At 35.1% G+C, this 19527-nt stretch overlaps 1 protein-coding gene and 1 non-coding gene across 6 annotated transcripts in view; both read left to right on the forward strand.

Annotated features, from left to right (window-relative positions):
- Window positions 1-7229, forward strand: part of smtla (somatolactin alpha) — a 24610-nt gene extending 17381 nt beyond the window's left edge. The window contains exons 4-6 of one of the 2 annotated variants that reach the window (XM_087292623.1): window positions 344-457; window positions 2451-2630; window positions 4368-7229. In XM_087292623.1, coding sequence (XP_087148749.1) covers window positions 350-457; window positions 2451-2630; window positions 4368-4574 — 495 coding nt within the window. In that variant the 5' untranslated portion in view covers window positions 344-349 and the 3' untranslated portion in view covers window positions 4575-7229. 2 annotated transcript variants of the gene reach the window in all.
- Window positions 7230-12080: 4851 nt separating this feature from the next.
- LOC147832946 (uncharacterized) overlaps window positions 12081-19527 on the forward strand; it is a 62313-nt gene continuing 54866 nt past the window's right edge. For 2 of the 4 annotated variants that reach the window (XR_015515372.1, XR_015515373.1), the window contains exons 1-2: window positions 12081-12314; window positions 13151-13251. This is a non-coding gene — a transcript (uncharacterized LOC147832946). Of the gene's footprint in view, window positions 12315-12771; window positions 12955-13150; window positions 13252-19527 lie in introns of those variants that run through there. The other 2 variants (XR_015515374.1, XR_015515375.1) reach the window with 2 other exon arrangements.

The following is a 19527-nucleotide window of genomic DNA, read 5'->3' on the forward strand; positions in this document are numbered from 1 at the left end:
AATAATAATTATCATTATTAATATTATTATTATTATAAATAGTTTAGTGTAATAATAATAATAATACCTAATTTGCATATTAAATTATATGTTTTTAAAAACCTTTATTACAAAAAAAGTGCAATTCCTTAACTGATCAGTCAACTGGAGATGAATGGTAATAAATAAATGTTGCGTGTCTGAAATGTATTTGTTTAAGGATCCAGTCTCATTAAACCCCACCTTTCTGGAAGCCTCCTCTGCTCTGATTGGCTAAATTGGCCCTAGTCTGTTATAATTGGTTAAAGCCGACTCTCATTAGCATATGTGATGGTCTTTTCTCAGTGCTCTTCTTGTCCTGCAGGAGGATATGTTCGTCCCGTATCCACTGCATGTGTTGATCAACCAGGCTGGAAATACCTGCCACAGCAAACACATCCCCATCCCAACATCCAAGAGTGAGATTCAACAGATATCGGTGAGGAGATCACTGTCATTATCCATTCCAATCAAATACAGGTGTGCTGTGTACTGTGTGAAGCCTTATAGAGTGTGCACTATTCTAAAATGATTTTATAATAGAGTTGTACATCATTTAGGCTGGGACTACATGTCTTTTACGGCAGGACTATTTGTCCTTTAGGGTGGGACTATCATGTTGTGTTCACACCAAAATAAATTGGCCTATTCACAGACACATGAACATTTTGAGTTCACTCGATTCATTCACGAGTCAAATTCACCTCACAATGGATGTAGATTCATGTCATGGGCAGGGCTTCTGTCTGCCGGTGACTCTAGCTTCGTTGCTAAATGGCTAACATGGATTTTATTGAGAGAATAGCTGTGTTTATGTGCTTTAGGAAGGTTGAAAAACAGTGTAGATTCGTTTGGCGTCGCCTCCTCTAAATCCTTTCAGATTTAGGGTTCATCAACTCCTCCAGAAACTGAACCTGGATGATGGAGGCTTTCAGCGATGCTTCTGACTGAGCCAAATCCAGTTTGATGAACTGTTGTCTGGTGTCGGCAGGAGGATTTTCCCTCAGGACACCAACAACAGGCGCTACATCATAATCACGCCCCTACAAGAGAAAACTCCTGATTGGTTAATGTCATGCGAACATCCACTGAAGTTTAGATTTTCCACCTCGAGCAATTCACGTTAGGCACGTCAAACGTGCAAAATGCTCAACTAGTGGCACTTCATTCATCGAATCGTGTTATTCGCACCATTTCATTCGCGCAAATCATACCCCAGGATGTCTGTTCACTTCTTTGCATTAACTTAACATGTAAATCACTCCCGCTTGACGCTACATCCACATCTGGTGTAAACGCAGCATCAGACCTATGAGCAATATACATGTGAAAATGTTCATTTATTCAAGTATTTTTAAATATCTCTTCCAGAATTAATGTGTTAATGTTTCTAATGTCAGAAAGTTGACTTTTTAACTTTAACATTTTAATATTATTATTCATTCATTCACTCATTTTCTTGTCGGCTTAGTCCCTTTATTAATCCGGGGTTGCCACAGCGGAATGAACCCCCAACTTATCCAGCAAGTTTTTACGCAGCAGATGCCCTTCCAGCCGCAACCCATCTCTGGGAAACATCCACACACACACGCTTCGGACAATTTATCTCACCCAATTCACCTGTACTGCATGTCTTTGGCCTGTGGGGGAAACCGGAGCACCCAGAGGAAACCCTCGCGAATGCAGGGAGAACATGCAAACTCCACACAGAAACGCCAACTTAGCCGAGGTTCGAACCAGCAACCCAGCGACCTTCTTGCTGTGAGGCGACAGCACTACCTACTGCACCACTGCCTCGCCCAGTATTATTATTATTTTATCTTTTTATTAGTGGTGGGCCTTCTGTCAGTATTAACGTGCTGCATTAATGTGAGACTCTTAGCGCGTAATTTTTTTAAAAGTATCGCCGTTAATCTATTCTCAAAGTTGGGTTGGGAGCTGGGTCTATTCTACGCAAGCTATGCTGACTTTCACCTTGATATTTTAGCGCGGATGTATACCTGGCCAAATTGCACTGTAGTGAGCGTGAACCCTCACTTCTTAGCCCCTTGTCTAATGCGCCCCCTGGCTTGAGAAACCCATTCTCAAAGACTTATTTTTAGTCATTATTTGGGTAGCACACATATTCTGACTTCAGCAGAATTCAAATGAGCCATTTATTTAATCTAGATTAATTCCAAGATTACAGTGAGAGTAATCTAGAATTAAAAAAATCTATCTATGCCCGCCTGTATTTTTTTTACATAGCTTAATAATAAATCCTCCTTCATGAATAGAGAAATGAGTTGAAGTCTAGTATGACTTGTAGTCACAGTATGCTGTTGCAGTTCATCAAACTCATTTTCTAAACTTTATTTTATCTGGGGAAATGTAATGAATGATCTTGTTCATAGCAGTGTGTGTGTGTGTGTGTGTGTGTGCGTGTTGTGCAGGACTCATGGCTGCTTCACTCAGTGCTGTTCCTGGTTCAGTCGTGGATGGAGCCGCTGCTGTATCTGCAGACGACTCTCGACCGATACGATGACGCTCCCAACGCTCTGCTCAGCAAAACCAAGTGGGTTTCTGACAAACTGCTGAGCTTGGAGCAGGGGGTGGTGGTGCTCATCCGCAAGGTACATACACTAAACATCTAAAAGCCAGAGTACGGATACTGTGGAGACGTGTTATACAATTAAATGAGGGACTTTAGTAAAACTTTTTGTAAAACCAATAAAATCATTTCACGAGTTCACACTCTGCTGATGATTGACAATAATGCATATTTGGCATGCTGTCCCGGGAGAGATCCCTGAGATGCTCACGTTGATCAGGTAGATCTCGAGAACTCCCCTGCTTGTTAATTGTAAATGCTAATTATGAATAACTATGGAGATAAATATTGCTGATTAAATCGCTTGTCTTTGGTGTCGATTTGGTTTGGTCAATTTAATTATGTTACATACCTTTGGCCTGTGGGAGGAAACCGAAGTGTGCAGGGAAAACCCATGAGAACATGTAAACTCCACACAGTAATGTCAACTTGGCCAGGTAAAGACCGCTGACATTCATGCTGTGAGGCAACGGCGTTAACCACTGGGCCTCCGTGCCACCCTGTCAAGGAAAGGGGAGGAGTAGGGGTGCAAGGGGGGATTCTTCAAGACGAAGATGGCTAAGGGAAGATACTCTGGTTAATTATAGTGATTTAGGAATCATCTGATTGGTGGATCATGCATTAGCTAATGCAGGACCAGCCGCAGTCAATCATAAGCACGTGCTCCTCTCAAAATGAGTTTATAAACAAACTTCACTTAGACACCTTAATCAAACTTTGTTCACTTTTCTTAAGAAAACGCAAATGAAATATGACAAGAAGTCAAGTCAGAGGTAAAGGAACGATCCACTTAAAAAAATTAATAAATGAATGAATAATTAAAGCTTATTTTACAGCTACCCCATAGCTAATCAGTTCAGTTTAACCAATTTTGAATCCATTCAAGCGATTTGGCAGAAGTACTTTTAGCTTAGCTTAGCATAGATCGTTTAATCAGATTAGACGGTTAGCATCACGCTCAAAAATTATGTATGAGATTTGATAATTTTCCTATTTAAAGCTTGACTTTAAAAGGAAAAAGACTTTAAAACTACTGTATAATATTATTATTATTATTAATAATAATAATAACAATTTAAAAAGATAATAATTAAATAGCATAAATATCATTAAAATAGCATTATTATAACTATAATTATAGTTATTATAAAATAAGGGGCGTCACGGTGGCACAATGTGTAGCATGATCGCCTCACAGCAGGAAAGTTGCTGGTTCGAGCCCCGGCTGGGTCAGCTGGCATGTCTGTGTGGAGTTTGCATGTTCTCTCCGTGCTGTCGTGGGTTTCTTCCGGGTGCTCCTGTTTCCCCCACAGTCCAAACACATACGCTATAGGTGAATTGAATAAGCAAAATTGTCCATAGTGTATGTGTGTGAATGCAAGAGTCAGTGTATGGGTGTTTCCCAGTGTTGGATTGTGGCTGAAAGGGCATTCGCTGTGTAAAACATGTGCTGAATAAGTTGGTTTCATTCCGCTGTGGAGACCCCTGATTAATAATAGGACCACGCCGAAAATAAAATAAATATAAAATAAATCTATTTAATATAAACTCTATACAGATAGTACTTTTATTACAATTTTAAGGAATAAAAATTATGATTTATTTTACAGAAATGTACTTGAATAAAAAAAAGAACCCAGTTTAAATAACAAAATAAGTACAAATCCCTAAAAAATAACACAAGCTGTAGTAAAACGACAAGTATGGTACATTTCTGGTCGATCCGCATCATTTGACATCTCTCTTTCTCTCTCTGCAGATGCTGGACGAGGGAATCATGGCATCCTCCACCATCTTCGATCACACTCAGAGCCCGTATGACGGTCAGTTCCCGGAGGTGCTGGAGTCTGTGATCAGGGATTATCATCTGCTCACCTGCTTCAAGAAAGACACGCACAAAATGGAGACCTTCCTCAAGCTGCTCAAGTGCAGACAGAGCAACAAACTCAGCTGCCTGCCCCAATAAACACACACACAGAGAGAGAGAGAGAGAGAGAGAGAGAGAGAGAGAGAGAGATTTGATTTTTACATCACTTTGTTTGGCACATTTTACTTTTTTTTAAGACTATTTCAATTAGCTTCTTTCCTTTGTCCATCTTTTTAACATTTAAAATTCATTCATTCATTCATTCATTTATTTTCCTTCAGCTTAGTCCCTTAAATGTCACTAAGAAGACTGTGAAATTATGAATTTGGGGCGCTTTCTCTTTGCTGATAAGATATACCAACACAATCTCACGGCAATTCGTAACTTTTTCATTTAGTGGCTAATTCATATGAATTTGTACAATCTAATTCGTACAATTTAGTACGATTTGCTTATCCCCCAATGACGGTTGGGGTTAGGGGTGGGGTCAGGTGCCACGCCTCCTTTTTAAAATCGTACCATTTCGTACGACTGAACTCGTACAAATTCGTACGAATTAGCCACTAAACTGGCAAAACGTAAAATACGTACGTTTTCTCGTGAGATCAGGCTGGATATACAGCCAGGTACACAACATTCCTGTGACTCAGGCGATACCTCTGGGTTTCTTCCCACCGCAGCCTCGGTTTTGCTTTTTTAATGGCGTCCACGTGAAATCAGTCTATTAGGTAAACTAATGCCGAGTTCAGACTGCATGATTTTCAAAGTAGTCGTGTCACAGATGTTTTCACACTGCTTGACTATCTGTGCTAGCGTTTCATCACTGCTTTGTTTACACTGCAAGATGGACCGGCGACAGGGACTTTCACATTGCATGACTTTACTATAGGAAGAATCGCCGACAACTTCGTCCAAACTACATCTCACAGCCAAAAACACGTCGTATATCTTTTGTTATTAACTACATAATGAGAAAGAAGCCTTTAATGGGATGGAAAATGTACATGTTTGCTCACCTGGGTTTAAAGGGAATTAGCCATTTCTCCTCAACGTTGATAACAAACTAATTTCTTTCTGTGTGAAACGTCAAACAGACACGGGTGCTCCTGAGTCCTGTCAAACCTCCACTAGTTTTTCCTCCATTTTGTGGGTCCAAATAAACCGAAAAAGAGCGGTTTTATCTTCTCATCCAGCCTCCCGCTGGCCTGCAGCAGGTACACACACACACACACACAAGTGAAAGCTGCTCTCTCATTGGCTGTAGGCAATCGCTGATGTTATTTTCAGTCAAAACTCAATTCACACGGCATGATTTGAATCGCCGACAGCTCCAGATATTCAGCACGCCAAATATCTCGCAGGCATCGGCGACTCATCGCCGATTCTCTCAGATCTTTGATAGTTCATACTGTGTGATTGTCACTCACGTGCACGAGCAGCGATTTTCCTGTGATTTCAGGCATTTGTCGGCGATTTCTTAAAACCTGTCGGCGAGCCAAAATCGGGGCTAAAATCACGCAGTCTGAACTCGGCATAAATTGTCCAAAGTGTTTCCCAGTGTTGGGTTGCGGCTAGAAGGGCATCCGCTGCATAAACCAACGCAATCTCACGGCAATTTAATTTTTTGATTTAGTGGCTAATTCATATGAATTTGTATGATCTAATTTGTACAATTTAATACGGTTTGCTCATCACCCAATGACGATTGAGGTTAGGGTTGGAGTTTGGTGCCACGCCTCCTATTTAAAATCGTACAATTTCGTACGAATGACCTCGCCACTAAACTAACAAAATGTAAAATACTTACGTTTCCTCGTGAGGTCAGGCTGGTAAAACATAAATGCTGGATAAGTTGAAGGGTAATGCCGCTGTGGCGACCCTTGATTGATAAAGGGACTAAGCTGAAAATGAATAAGTAAATTTTTAAAAATCAACATGTGTAAACTTTAAAACTTGTTTTAAAGACAAAAGAACAAGAGCAAAATATCTGTCAAAGAAGGCAGAAATAGAGTCCTTTAATCAAATATTAACTTCATAAATAAATAATGCATTTCCCTTTTAATTAAGTTACATTTTCCGACCCCATCTACCAACAAGAATTGTGCTTCTCAAGTATGAATGTTTAGCTATATATATACTGGCAAAGACAAAAAATAATAGGTTCATTTTTTGCAGTGCAGTGAACTGGCATTCATTAGCGAACATTAAATGAGACCCCTGAGTGTGAAAGTGATGTAAAAGCCGAATGTTTGGTGTAAAAAGCGCTCTCACACACTGTCTGCATGTACTGTTCTGCACTATTGATTTGAGTCTGCGTGCGCTACACACTCCTCGTCCTCCTTCAGTGTCTCTCTGGGGCTCTGGTGTGTTAGCAGTGTGTGTGTGTTTCTTACAGCAGAGATATTTCCACCTTTATATTAGTTCGATGAAAAATCTCTTGATACAGAAATATGCTAATGAAGCCACAAAAGCAGACTGTAAATGCCTCCCGTGTGCGTACGTGTGTGTAGGCTGAGGGACTTGTTCTGGGAGAATAAAAGCTTTACTTTATGGATAAACATAGTGGAAATTTGCATGAGAAATGACATGAGATAAAACATATTACTATTGGCCAGAGTAAGAACTGAGTGACTGGATTGTGTAAGTGAGTCTGTACCAAAAAGTGCCACAGTATGCATAAGTTTTGTGTATTTGTTTGCTTTTTTAATCTTACTTTTTCAGATTATACTTATCAAATTAAACGTACAAAAGAGGCATATGATATTTATCTCTGAGACTTTTATTGTGCTGGGATGAGAATGACAGATACAGCGGGCGTATGAGAGGACATTGAAGAGAACCAAAAAAAAAAAAATAATAATAATAAAATATCCAAAGTGTGTGGTAAAGCAAATTTAAAGCTGCAGGTCAAAATGATCCAAAATCAATTAAATAATCAATAAATCAATCAATCAATCAATCAATCAATCAATCAGTCAGTCTTACTCTCTATCTATCTATCTATCTATCTATCTATCTATCTATCTATCTATCTATCTATCTATCTATCTATCTGTCTGTCTGTCTGTCTGTCTGTCTGTCTGTCTGTCTGTCTGTCTGTCTGTCTGTCTGTCTGTCTGTCTGTCTGTCTGTCTGTATCATCATGAAAGATTCACAAAACAAAAGATCAATGTGCAGCTATTATTTATTAAAGAAAAGTTCAAAAACGACAAAGTGCAAAAACAAAGTCCATAAAACAAACAAACAAACAAACAAACAAACAAAGACATAAGACAGAACTGTAAATGAGCAAACAAGAAACAGCTGAAACCAACAAAGTGATCGGTGTGTAAGGGATTATGGGAGATGAAGTTCAGATATCACAATGAGCATACAACAATTGCCTTCTCAAGTTTTGTTTTGGGCTTTGTTTTATTTTTGGTTTGCTCTGTTGTTGCTTTTTTATTTATTTATTTTTTGTTTTGTTTGATCGTTCTTTTAACATTTTTTGAGATTAAAAAGTCTGAAAAAGTAACTTTTATTTACATTTTAATAGTTTGAAGTGATAGATTTACTGTATTTGGTGTAGTAAATTATGTAAAAATAGTATATAAATGCTTTACAAATACTTTCCATCTGTCCATCCTTCCATACTACTTTTCACCCATCCATCCATTTATCCATCCTTCCATCCATACATTTTATCCATCCATTCATGCGTGCACTCTACTTTCTATCCATCCACCCATCCATCTATCCATAAATACATCCATTCATCCATTGTTCATACATCCCACTTCCCATACATCCACCTACCCATCCATTTTACTGTCCATCCATCCTTCCTTCCACCCATCCATCCATCCATCCATCCATCTATCCTACTTTCCATCCATCCATGTTTATCCATCCATTCATGCGTGCACTCTACTTTCTATCCATCCACCCATCCGTCTATCCATAAATACATCCATCCATATATTGTTCATACATCCCACTTTCCATACATCCACCTACCCATCCATTTTACTGTCCATCCATCCTTCCTTCCACCCATCCATCCATCCATCCATCCTACTTTCTATTCATCCATCTATTCATCCACCCATCTTACTTTCATCCATCAACCCATCCAATCATTCATCCATCCATCCATCCATGCACCCTACTTTCTATCCATCCACCCATCCATATTGATTAATACATCCATCCATTTAAGCATCCCACTTTATCCATCCATCCATCCATCCATCCATCCATCCATCCATCCATCCATTCTACTTTCCATTTATAATCTAAATTCAACATTCATTCTATAAAAATAAATCTATGCACATTATTATTATTCATTGGCTGCACCCAATTTATCCGGCAGTAATTTTGCATCTAGACAGGATGAGGTGAATATGACTAAAGTTAGTGAATCACTGTTTAATAGTTTGGCTCCCTCACTGTTATGCCCCTTTTTCTGAGGGTTAATTGACTGTTATAATTATGGCCAGAGGGTAGGAAAGACAAACAAACAGGCCTGTTAAAAATGTTAATGAGGCAGCGGTGCTCCAAAGCTCTGTCTGTAACCAACGGCCATCACGATGGCAACAGTAGCAGTGTGTTATTAAAGAAAACAATCACTACAGACAAGAACCTGCAAAAGAATAGGAGGACTCGCATACCCCTTATATGATCCTGTCATGGAAACATCATGTCATTCTGTCTGCACTTTTCTTAGCTTGTGCAAAGAAAAACGTCTTATTTTACCAGGTCCCTATGGCCCCTATTTATTTATTTATTTACAACCACAATAACATGATCAATTGCTGTTTTTATTTAATTAGTTATTTATTTATTTGTTAATTAAACAATTTATCACAATAAGACAATTATTAGTGTTTTATTTATTTATTTATTTATTTATTTATTTATTTATTTATTCATTCATTCATTCATTCATTCATTCATTTATTTTACTATTTACAACCACAATGGCATGATTAATTAGTGTTTTTACTTATTTATTCATTCATTCAACTATTTACAACCACAATAACACAATTTGTGTTTTTATTTATTTTTTTGTTCATTCATTAAACTATTTACCATCACAATAACACAATTAATTAGTGTTTTATTTATTTATTTTTCATTTGTTCATTCATTTAACTATTTATCATCACAATAACATGATCAATTAGTGTTTATTTATTTAATTAATTATTTACTATCACAATTACACAATTAATTATACTGTATTTAATTAAACATTTTTAGTGTCTACATTTAATTATTGTCTATTTTTATTTTTTATGGTTTTATTAGATAGATTGATTAAGTTATTGATTGACTGACTTGTTGTGTCTTTTTTGTTTCATTTGGTGGTAATAAGATATGGATGAAAATAAATAAATAAATAAATAATCTATTAAAAACATAAATAAAATAAAAATTACATTGGCATTATTCTATTGTTTTTTTTATTTTATTGTTTTTTTGTGTTTTTAATATATATATAAATATATATATATATATATATATATATATATATATATATATATATATATATATATATATATATATATATATATATATAAAGATAATTATTGTGTCTACTTTAATTTGGTGGCAATATAAATAAATTAATTAATTAATTAATATATTAATAGGCAGTTCATTCCGCTGTGGTGACCCCAGATTAATACAGGGAGTAAGCTGAAAAGAAAACGATTGAATGAATGAACGAATGAATTTATGAATGAATGAATGAATGAATAAATAAATAAATAAATAGTTGCTTAATGGAGTTTTTTTTTCATACACCTTTCATATTTTCTCTTTTGCCCTAATGACAGTACATACCATTTTACTAAATAATGGCTTAACTTAATTATGTTAGGTAAGTTAGGATATTTAGGCAATTTATTATTTAACAATAGTTCGCTCTGTGGCCAATGGGAAAAAAAAACAAATATATATATATATACATAATCATATTGTATATTATATAATAATATATAATAATATTATTGACTTTAAACTTTTTCTCCAGCCAAAATAAAGCAAAAACAAAAAATCACTTTCCCCAGACGACAAAAATATTACAGGAAATACTGTGAAAATATCCGTGCTCCATTAAACAGCACTAGAGAAATATCTGAAATGTGTTTGGCTAATAATATTTCCCTCAACTCTACTGTGTATGCCCACAGAACTGAAGTTATTTAAATATTTATAATGTTCTCATTAACAAGGCTTAAGTAATAAAACAGCTTTTTATCTTTTCTTCAGACTTTCTACAATCTGGTGACTTCAGAATGAAAGTTTGATTTTATCATACAATTTATCACTTGAGACAGGATCAGAATCTGTATTTGCATTTATCAGATATAGTTTTATTTATCAGTGGTAGAGATGATACATATTTCCAGGCACATTTTTTTATGACAATTGTGTCTTCCGAGTACAGTAAATGCCAGAAGATTGTAAATATGATGTAAGATTTATGAATTTCTACAGCCAGAATACTGCGTTGTCTATAGCAAAGACAAAAATGTCATCTACCTCGGGTGTTATTATTGACCCAAGTGCATAATATGAACTGAACCTAAACCAAACCAACAGGTGGCACTAGATCTCTATGGTAAAAAAAGTATAGTCATGAAAAGTGGGGGCATGCAAGAAACTTCTTTCTCTGCTTTTCTTTCTTTCCCACATTAATATTCACACTCAAATTCCCCAAGGGCAGAAAATAAGTTATTTTAAAGTCTATATACCTTTACAGGATTATTTGTTTGTTAATTAATTAATCAATCCATTTAATTATATTTATTTATTGTCTTGTGTCTTTTCATTTCTACTGGCAACAATAAAACAAAACAGTCACAATTAATCAGTCAATAAATAAATAAAATAAATAATTAGTAGGAATTTATTTATTTATCTTTCACTATTTACATCACATTGACATGATTAATTCTAGCGTTTTTATTTAATTTTATTTCAAAGTTACTTTTAAATAATATATATATATATATATATATATATATATTTGTATGCTAATATATTCATATTTGTATATTATTATTATTTAAATATTGTATATTAACAAAACAATGTATTTTATTAATATTATTATTTAATAATTTATCGATTGACTAATTTATTGTGTGTCATGTGTTTCATTTGGAGCCAAAATTAATAAAACATGGCAATAATAATTTTATTAATAATATTAATCACAATAATAAAAAATAAATTCATTGAAAGCATAAAACATTCATTATATATATATATATATATATATATATATATATATATATATATATATATATATATATATATATAGATTAATTATTATTTAATATGTTTAAATAAAATTTTATTTAACCAAAATATAAATAAATACATAAATAAATAGTTTTACTTTTTTTTTTTTTTAATCTAGCCACCAATGTGAACAACACATTGCAATTTTCATTTATATGGCCGAAGGAAAACATTACTTCCACATTCACAATTAAGCTGAATGGTCATGCAGATTGTGCTGGTGTTGAATATTCCTCCAAAGCACAGTCTCCATGTCCAAGTTCCTCTTATCGGAGGCTGTAAATCAGCGTCTGTCAGTCAGTCCGTCTGTCTGTCATGGCGAGGCTCTTGCGGGCAGGATGTGGATCTGAGGCCTGGTGTCAGCAGTGGCAGATTCAGCTTCAGCTTCCTCTCTAATAATCATTTCAACATGGAGGATAAACCGCCAGAAACACCTCCACCCTCAGCCCCCTTCCGCTCCACAGCCATAAATATTCAAGATCTGCTATATGTGGAGTTCGGTGACTCGATGAGTTCACAGTCTGAGCATTATAACCTCAGGTAAGAAGAAAAACTCCACTGCAGCAGCTCAGGAGGAGGGCTGTGTGCGCGAGAGAGCAGCAAAACAAATGCAGCGTCTAAATTCGCATAACGTTACCTCCTATAAGTATTTAACGTTACTCTTTTTGTGAAGAAATGTAAATACTTGTAAGCTTTGGGATATACTAGGCCACTTTTTCGTTAACAGATCGTCATGTTGCTTAGTTAATCATCTCAACACATCCACATTTCTTTCATATTTAATTACCTAAGTTACCTTATCAGATAATTTCGCAAGTCTTTCATGCAGAGAAATCTCCTCAGGTCTTTGGATAATTGTGCATTCAGAAGTTATATGTCCATACGTATCTTTATATGAGTTCACATTGTTGTTGCAGATGAATTATAACACGGAAAACGCGATTTAAATATTTTCCAGTTGGCTAGATGTGAATAGTCATTCAAACAACTTGACGAAGCCTCTGGACGGTTGGTCTCGCGCGTCCGCCATATTTGTAGTTTGTTTACACTTTCCCCCCTCAAGTTTGTAGTTCTAATCGAATTCACGTCGGTTAAAGTAAGGACGGTTCTACACACGAATGTTCACCGCAAATAGTCGACCATCTGAGAACCTTTGGCGTGATCTTTTCAACATACTACGGTTTGGGATGTATTATATTTTTTAAAACTATTTAGGGTGGAAAATATGCTAATTGTTATGCAGCAAAAGGGGCATTAAGTAGCAAACACATTGCTTCAAACTTTAATTAATCTGTATATACGGCATGTATAGCCATCACTACGTTTTCAGAATGTAATATGATGCTAATTTATACTTATTTCATGTGTTTTTAAAGGTAAATGAAGGTGCAGCTGCATTACAGAGCTCCTCTATTTATAATAAGAAGAAAAAAGAAAAAAAACCTGCAAGTAATAAAGAGATCGAGCTTCAGCAAAGGTAAGAAAAAAAGTAACGCAAAAGTATAAAATAACATTACTTACCATTAAAAAAGTAATGCAACCGAATCGACACAACTACATAAACCCAACTACTGAAATGACTTCAGTTTGCCTGAAGAAAATAAGTCACAGAAAAAAACAAAAGTTAACTTAGATTTATTTTAGTTATTTTATGTTCCACGAAAAGGAGAAACTCAGGTCTGAAACGATACAGGTTTGACTAAATGATGGCAACTTTATATTTAGATATATTCTGCCTTTAAAGCATTTCTGTATCACTGCAAAGTCTCTTCTCTGGCTCACTGAAGGGTTTTCATACACTGGCACAGGCAGAGAGAAGCTGATTTTCCTCCAAGCTGCTTGAGACCAAAAGCATCCAGATTCAGGCCAAAACTGCATAAACACTCACTCAAACAAAAGTACACAGTCTTCAACACTGAAGCTCTTCTATATAAAATTACACAGGTCTTTTTATTTCCTCTGTCTCTTAAAGAGAAGAGGGGCTACAGTATATGGATGCACATCCTGATTTTGCAGCACTAGATCCATTGGTCGGTCAAAAATATTGTCATAACATCCCCTGAAAATTGCATTCAAATCTTTAAAAAATTGATAAATAATAAACTTGAGTGTGCAATAATTGATTGATAAGGAATGTAAACTGGTAAAAATGCGTAGCCCTTGTCAGCAAAAAACAGTTTCTGTTTTTACCAGTTTGTGTGTGCTTTACAAATTTTAAATACATAAATAAAAAAAGAATAATATTAAATCAATAAAATATTTTAAAAATCAAACAAAAATGACAATCACAATAAAAAAAATTAAATTATAAAAATAAATTATAATCACAGTCTTATTTTTAGAGTATTATTTTTATTTATTTTCTAATATTATCCAAAGCGATACCCAAATTACATGACAAAAAATAAAATAAGAGAGAAACATTTAACAAAAATAATCAAAAACATACAAGACACTGAGGTACAGTCAAATATAATCCACATCTAATGCAACTAGTTGTAAATTTAGAATTTACACATCGCATTGGCTTACTCCAATTTTAAAGAAAACCACTTAATTTACAAAAAATGATTTTAATCCATGAATGTGTATATTTTTGTTCGGACGCCAGGTAGATCCAAATCTACCAAATGATTTCGGACACTGTTTAGATTAAATTTAACAGGGTGGATTGTACATTTCCATACACACAAACACAAGCTTTATGTCAGCAGTGCCTGTGCCATCACTGATCCATCAATGTAGAAAAGTGATGTAAAATTATAAGTTTCGTAATAAAAAATAAATAAATAAATTGCATACCGACCTCCTGGAGAACTCCCGATAATAAATATACGTGTATTGCTCTGGTTCTGGATGGCCAAAGTTCTCCACTGCAGCTTGGTCCCGCATTCATTTCAAAGGAGCGCTACCCTGTACTAAAATGGCAGCTCTATTAACACATTCCTTTCAAAAGACAACAACAGGGTAGGTGATATCTAATGTATATATCTATGGGTGCCCTTCATGCAGCAACGAAGAAACATTCAAATTGTTTTCAGAAAAGCACTCAAATAAAGTAGTTCCGGCAGGTTCTGAATGCATTTTAGTGGATTGTTTACAATAATTAAATTGCACCAGAACTAAAGTAAAAGCTTTTAAATGAGATATGAAAGAAACTAATCCTGCACACGGGAGTAAAAACCCGACATATATCTGAAATGCAACATCTGAACATTAGTCGCTTTTCCACTATCGTGCTGAATCGTTCTTTAAACAGAACTGTTCCATTCCGTGCCAAACCGGGCCAGACAGCACGGATACGGTTTCATTTTCCACTGTCGTGCTGCGACAAAGCTCTTTAAAACATTACACAAAACGCATCAGTAGTTGCCTTGGTAACGCAATGTAAACGGCTCCCTTTGTTCAATTAAAGTTAAATAAGAGCCGAAACTATTTATTTATTTATTTTTCATAAAAGCAAAAGCATGTGACTAAACACTGTTATGCCGCTCTATCAAATAGGGGTGCTAAATGTGCACCCTTATTTATTTATATGTTGCGCAGCTCTGGCTAAATTTTATTTGGAGGGAAAATTACCAAAATGTAACGTGATGATTAAAAATAATTGGAGGGGAAATAAATAATATTTAAAATCTCTAAACATAACAGAAAAATAAACCATGATAAGACAACAATAATAGTGCATTTGCATCATAGTGGCAAAAATATCATTTTGGACAGGCCTTGTCAAAGGTGAGCGGGCACTTTCACTAATAAAAACACAGCACATAAATTATTTCATTTTTAACAATTAATTAAATTACACTGCGTATTTATATCAAAAGTTGATAATGATATAAAAATATACTACATTTTGATAGTAAAATGAAACCATTTAAGCGATGGCTGTTATTTGTTTTACTATTCAAACATTAAATAACGAATGCAGCAAGTGAAAAAAACGAATATGAAACAACACGTATATTGCAGGATTTAAAGCATATAAAGCACTAAAATGCTGCTTTATTATCTTTTTATTTTGATCATTTTATTTTTATAATTATTTTTGTGTTCATTATTAACTAACAAGCTGTAGGCGAAATATTGCTAGACGTTTTAGAAAATATTTGCGTAGCTATATTAAAGATCACCACAAAAAAAAAAAAAAAAAAACACAGAAACATGTTACATGCCTCATAAATGTCATATAACTTATGTATAACTGAATCATATAATTGCCTATAGCTGAAATGATGAAAATTGCTCATTTTGTTTTTATAAAACATTTGTCAAAACGTATTGATATTTTTTGAGTAAAAGCAATACTGACATTTAAGAATCCATATTTATTTAACTCATTCATTCTTTTGACTTGTTTATTAGTGCATATGCTGTAATATAAATCATACAACAGTACCTTGGACAGTTACAGTGCCGCTCCGTAAAGCTTTCAAGCAATGTCTTTTGAACGGCCGACATTACAACACGAACACGCCGTCCTTCAGGTGGTCTCGCCGGTATTAACAAGCTGTCCTGGCTTTGAATTAAAAAGTGCAATTATTTCCTCGATGTTAAAAGAGTCTGCAAGTTCGTGTTCCATGGATATAGTGATGTTGTTGTGGAATTTGGACATCGACGATGCAAAGCGTGATTTTATTCGCTTTTATTCGATGCGCAGCAGGAAAAAAAAGTCAGCAGCGCAAGTCGTTGGCATTTATCTCCCGAATCAGAGCGAGTTTTGTGCTGTGAAATACAGCGCTGCGTGCAATAAACTCACATTCAGCAGGCGAAGTAGGTCTGTATTCAAGTCAATAAAATAATAACTTTAATGAATAAAAAATATCTTCGTTAGAATGTGATGAGTTATTCACTTCTCTGCCAGGGATGCTCTATGGTTTTAAAACCCTTTTCAAACTGTATCGTTTTGACCTGGATCATTATTTTATATTAAATGTACTGTAGTTTATTGAGGATGTCTGATGACTAGCGCGCTTCTGCTGAACCAGCTGTGGTAGCTTAGCAACCGAGTCGCGACGTCAACACACAGAAACTGTCAGCACAGTTCAGCACGGTTGTCTAACCGTGCCGAGAATTCCGGGCCGAGAACGGTTTGTAATCGTGCCGCGCCGTTCCAGGCTCAAGTGGAGAAACAACCGTAACCGTACCGAAGTGTTCTTAGAACGGTTTGGCACGATAGTGGAAAAGCAGCTATTGACTTTAGCTGTGGGGTTACCATGATATAAAGAGAATAATGCACTCCTGTCCGTTGAATTATTCAGAAATAATGCACACCCGAGATGTAACCTGTGTGCATTATTTTCTTTTTAACACACCACATTTCCCCTCATTAATATTACATCCATAGGTGAATAACAATGATGTAAAAGCACCATAGTCAGCGTAAACTTAACAGAAACTGCAAACTTGTCCCTGTAATCTGATTGGATGGTTGTATTGTTGCTCCAGGAGTCAACAAAGATGCTGCTCCGGGTTTTGGCAGTGGTGCAATGCAGCGCAGAAGTGTGTGTGAGAATATAAAGTTTAATGCGGGATCTCCCCGGAGGCGTCTGAACAGGCTGTGTGTGTGTTTGTGTGAGTGAGCAGCACAGGGCAGCTGGTCAAAGGTCAGGCCTTCACTAACCGCTTCAAGATGTGCAGAGATGTCAGATGAAGTGGCTGAGACAGTCGGCTAGAGTTTCTCTGACCTGAGAGAGTGAGAGAGAGACCCCCATACGTCAGCAAAACACACTCAGAGAAATAATATGCACAAATTCTTAAAAAAAAAAAAACCCAACATATCAGAAATTTGAATACTGAAAAAAATGGTAAATTAGCAGTTTTTCGTATTTTGTGAGTCATGTTTTTTTCATTTATTTCTGCCTTTGAATTGAAATAATAGATCTTGATTTTTCTTCTGACAACTTTTAACCTTTAAAAGCAAAAAAGTGACTTTTATGAAAAATTAATACATTTTTCTTTATTTAACTTTTTTGCCTTTTAAGGTCTTTTGGCACCCCAGCTGACAAAATGTTTGTTTTTTTAAGGGACGGTTATTTTCAATAATTTTTCATTTTATTTCTGGCAGCCCAGCTTCCCAAATACTCACATTTTTACTGTAGAGTTAGTATAGAACTATTCAGAAAACAGAAATATTCCAGTTTTTTATGGTATGGTTGTTTTCCTTTTTTTCTGGCATCCCAGTGGCTGGAATATTTCTCTTTCTTCATAGGACAGTTATTTTCCTTTATTAAATTATTAATAAAAATATGTCATCATACTTGACAAAATATTCCCGTTTTTTTATGGAACGCTTGTTTTCTGTACATTGAATTTTTTTTCCCCTGGCATCTTAACTGCCGGAATATTACTATTATAAAAAAAAAATTGGGACAGTTATTTTTCGTTATTACATTAAATTACTATTATTATTATTTTTATTGTTATCCCAGCTGACAAAATATTCTTGTTTTTTTTTATGGGAAACTTTTCTGAAAATTGAAGTTTTACTTCTGGCACCTTCGCTGGCAAAATTTTCCATTTCTTTTAAAGGATGTTATCTTCCATTATTGTTTTGCTTCCCAAATATTCCTATTTTTGTTTTTACAGGACAGTTCTTTTCCATTATTTTCCATTTTATTTGTAGCACCCCAGCTGCTGGAATATTCCCGTTTTTTTATGGGACAGTTATTTTCTTTTTTTGGCACCCCAACTGACAAAATATTCATGTTTTTCAATGAAATAATTAATATATATAAATATACATACATACATACACACACACACACACACACACACACACACACACACACACACATATATATATATATATATATATATATATATATATATATATACATATGTGTGTGTGTATGCATGTGTGTGTGTATATATATATATATATATATATATATATATATATATATATATATATATATATATATATATATATATTTTTTTTTTTTTTTTTTTTTTTGCACTGTAGTTATAACATTAAACCTAAGGCTGTAAGGACTTATTTGGACAGAAACGGGGCAGTAGGGCATCAGAGATCAGGCACAGGGCTCTCCGCTGGAGGCCACTGAGAAAAGACCTCATCAATCCAGTCTGGCAATCACACAACAATCCCACGCCACCATCTGAGACACAACAAACCCCTGAGCAATTAGCCAAAATGACCACTTCACCACCAGAGCCTGGCCAACTGATCACAGTGTTTACATTCATCATCAGAAATGAATGAGGAAAAGATTACCTTTGGAAAGAAAGTCATGTTTTAGTTGGTACATCAGTTCTGTCGAGGTGTTTATTTGGAAAATTGCATTAGTTACAATAGACTTGTTTCCGACAGATGTGTGGCTGCTGATTTGCAAAAACTCAGGTTGGAGTGTTTTAATTTTCATGCAAGGACTTTCAGGAGTCAGGGTCATCATAGGACTTTTACAGTAGAATAATTTACGTTGTGCAGTTGTTCATTTTTGAAAAAGTGTTTCATATTTCATTAATTTCTTCATTCATTCATTTTCTTTTCTGCTTAGTCCCTTTATTAATCTGGGGTCGCCACAGCAGATTGAACTGCCCACTTATCCAGCTATGTTTTTCCCATTACTGGGAATTTTTTTTAGTAATATTTATTTTATATTTCTACATTCTTGATCAACCATTCACCCTGAAGTTCGAAATACAGTCAGATTTTTTTCCACTTGTGAATGAGTACATTTTTGAGGTGTACTAATTTTTTTATTTGAAAATTTAAAAAAAAAACACTAATTTT

Source organism: Danio rerio, chromosome 18 (assembly GCF_052040795.2).
Source record: "Danio rerio strain M-AB ecotype USA chromosome 18, GRCz13ab, whole genome shotgun sequence".
NCBI classification, from domain to species: Eukaryota; Metazoa; Chordata; class Actinopteri; order Cypriniformes; family Danionidae; genus Danio; species Danio rerio.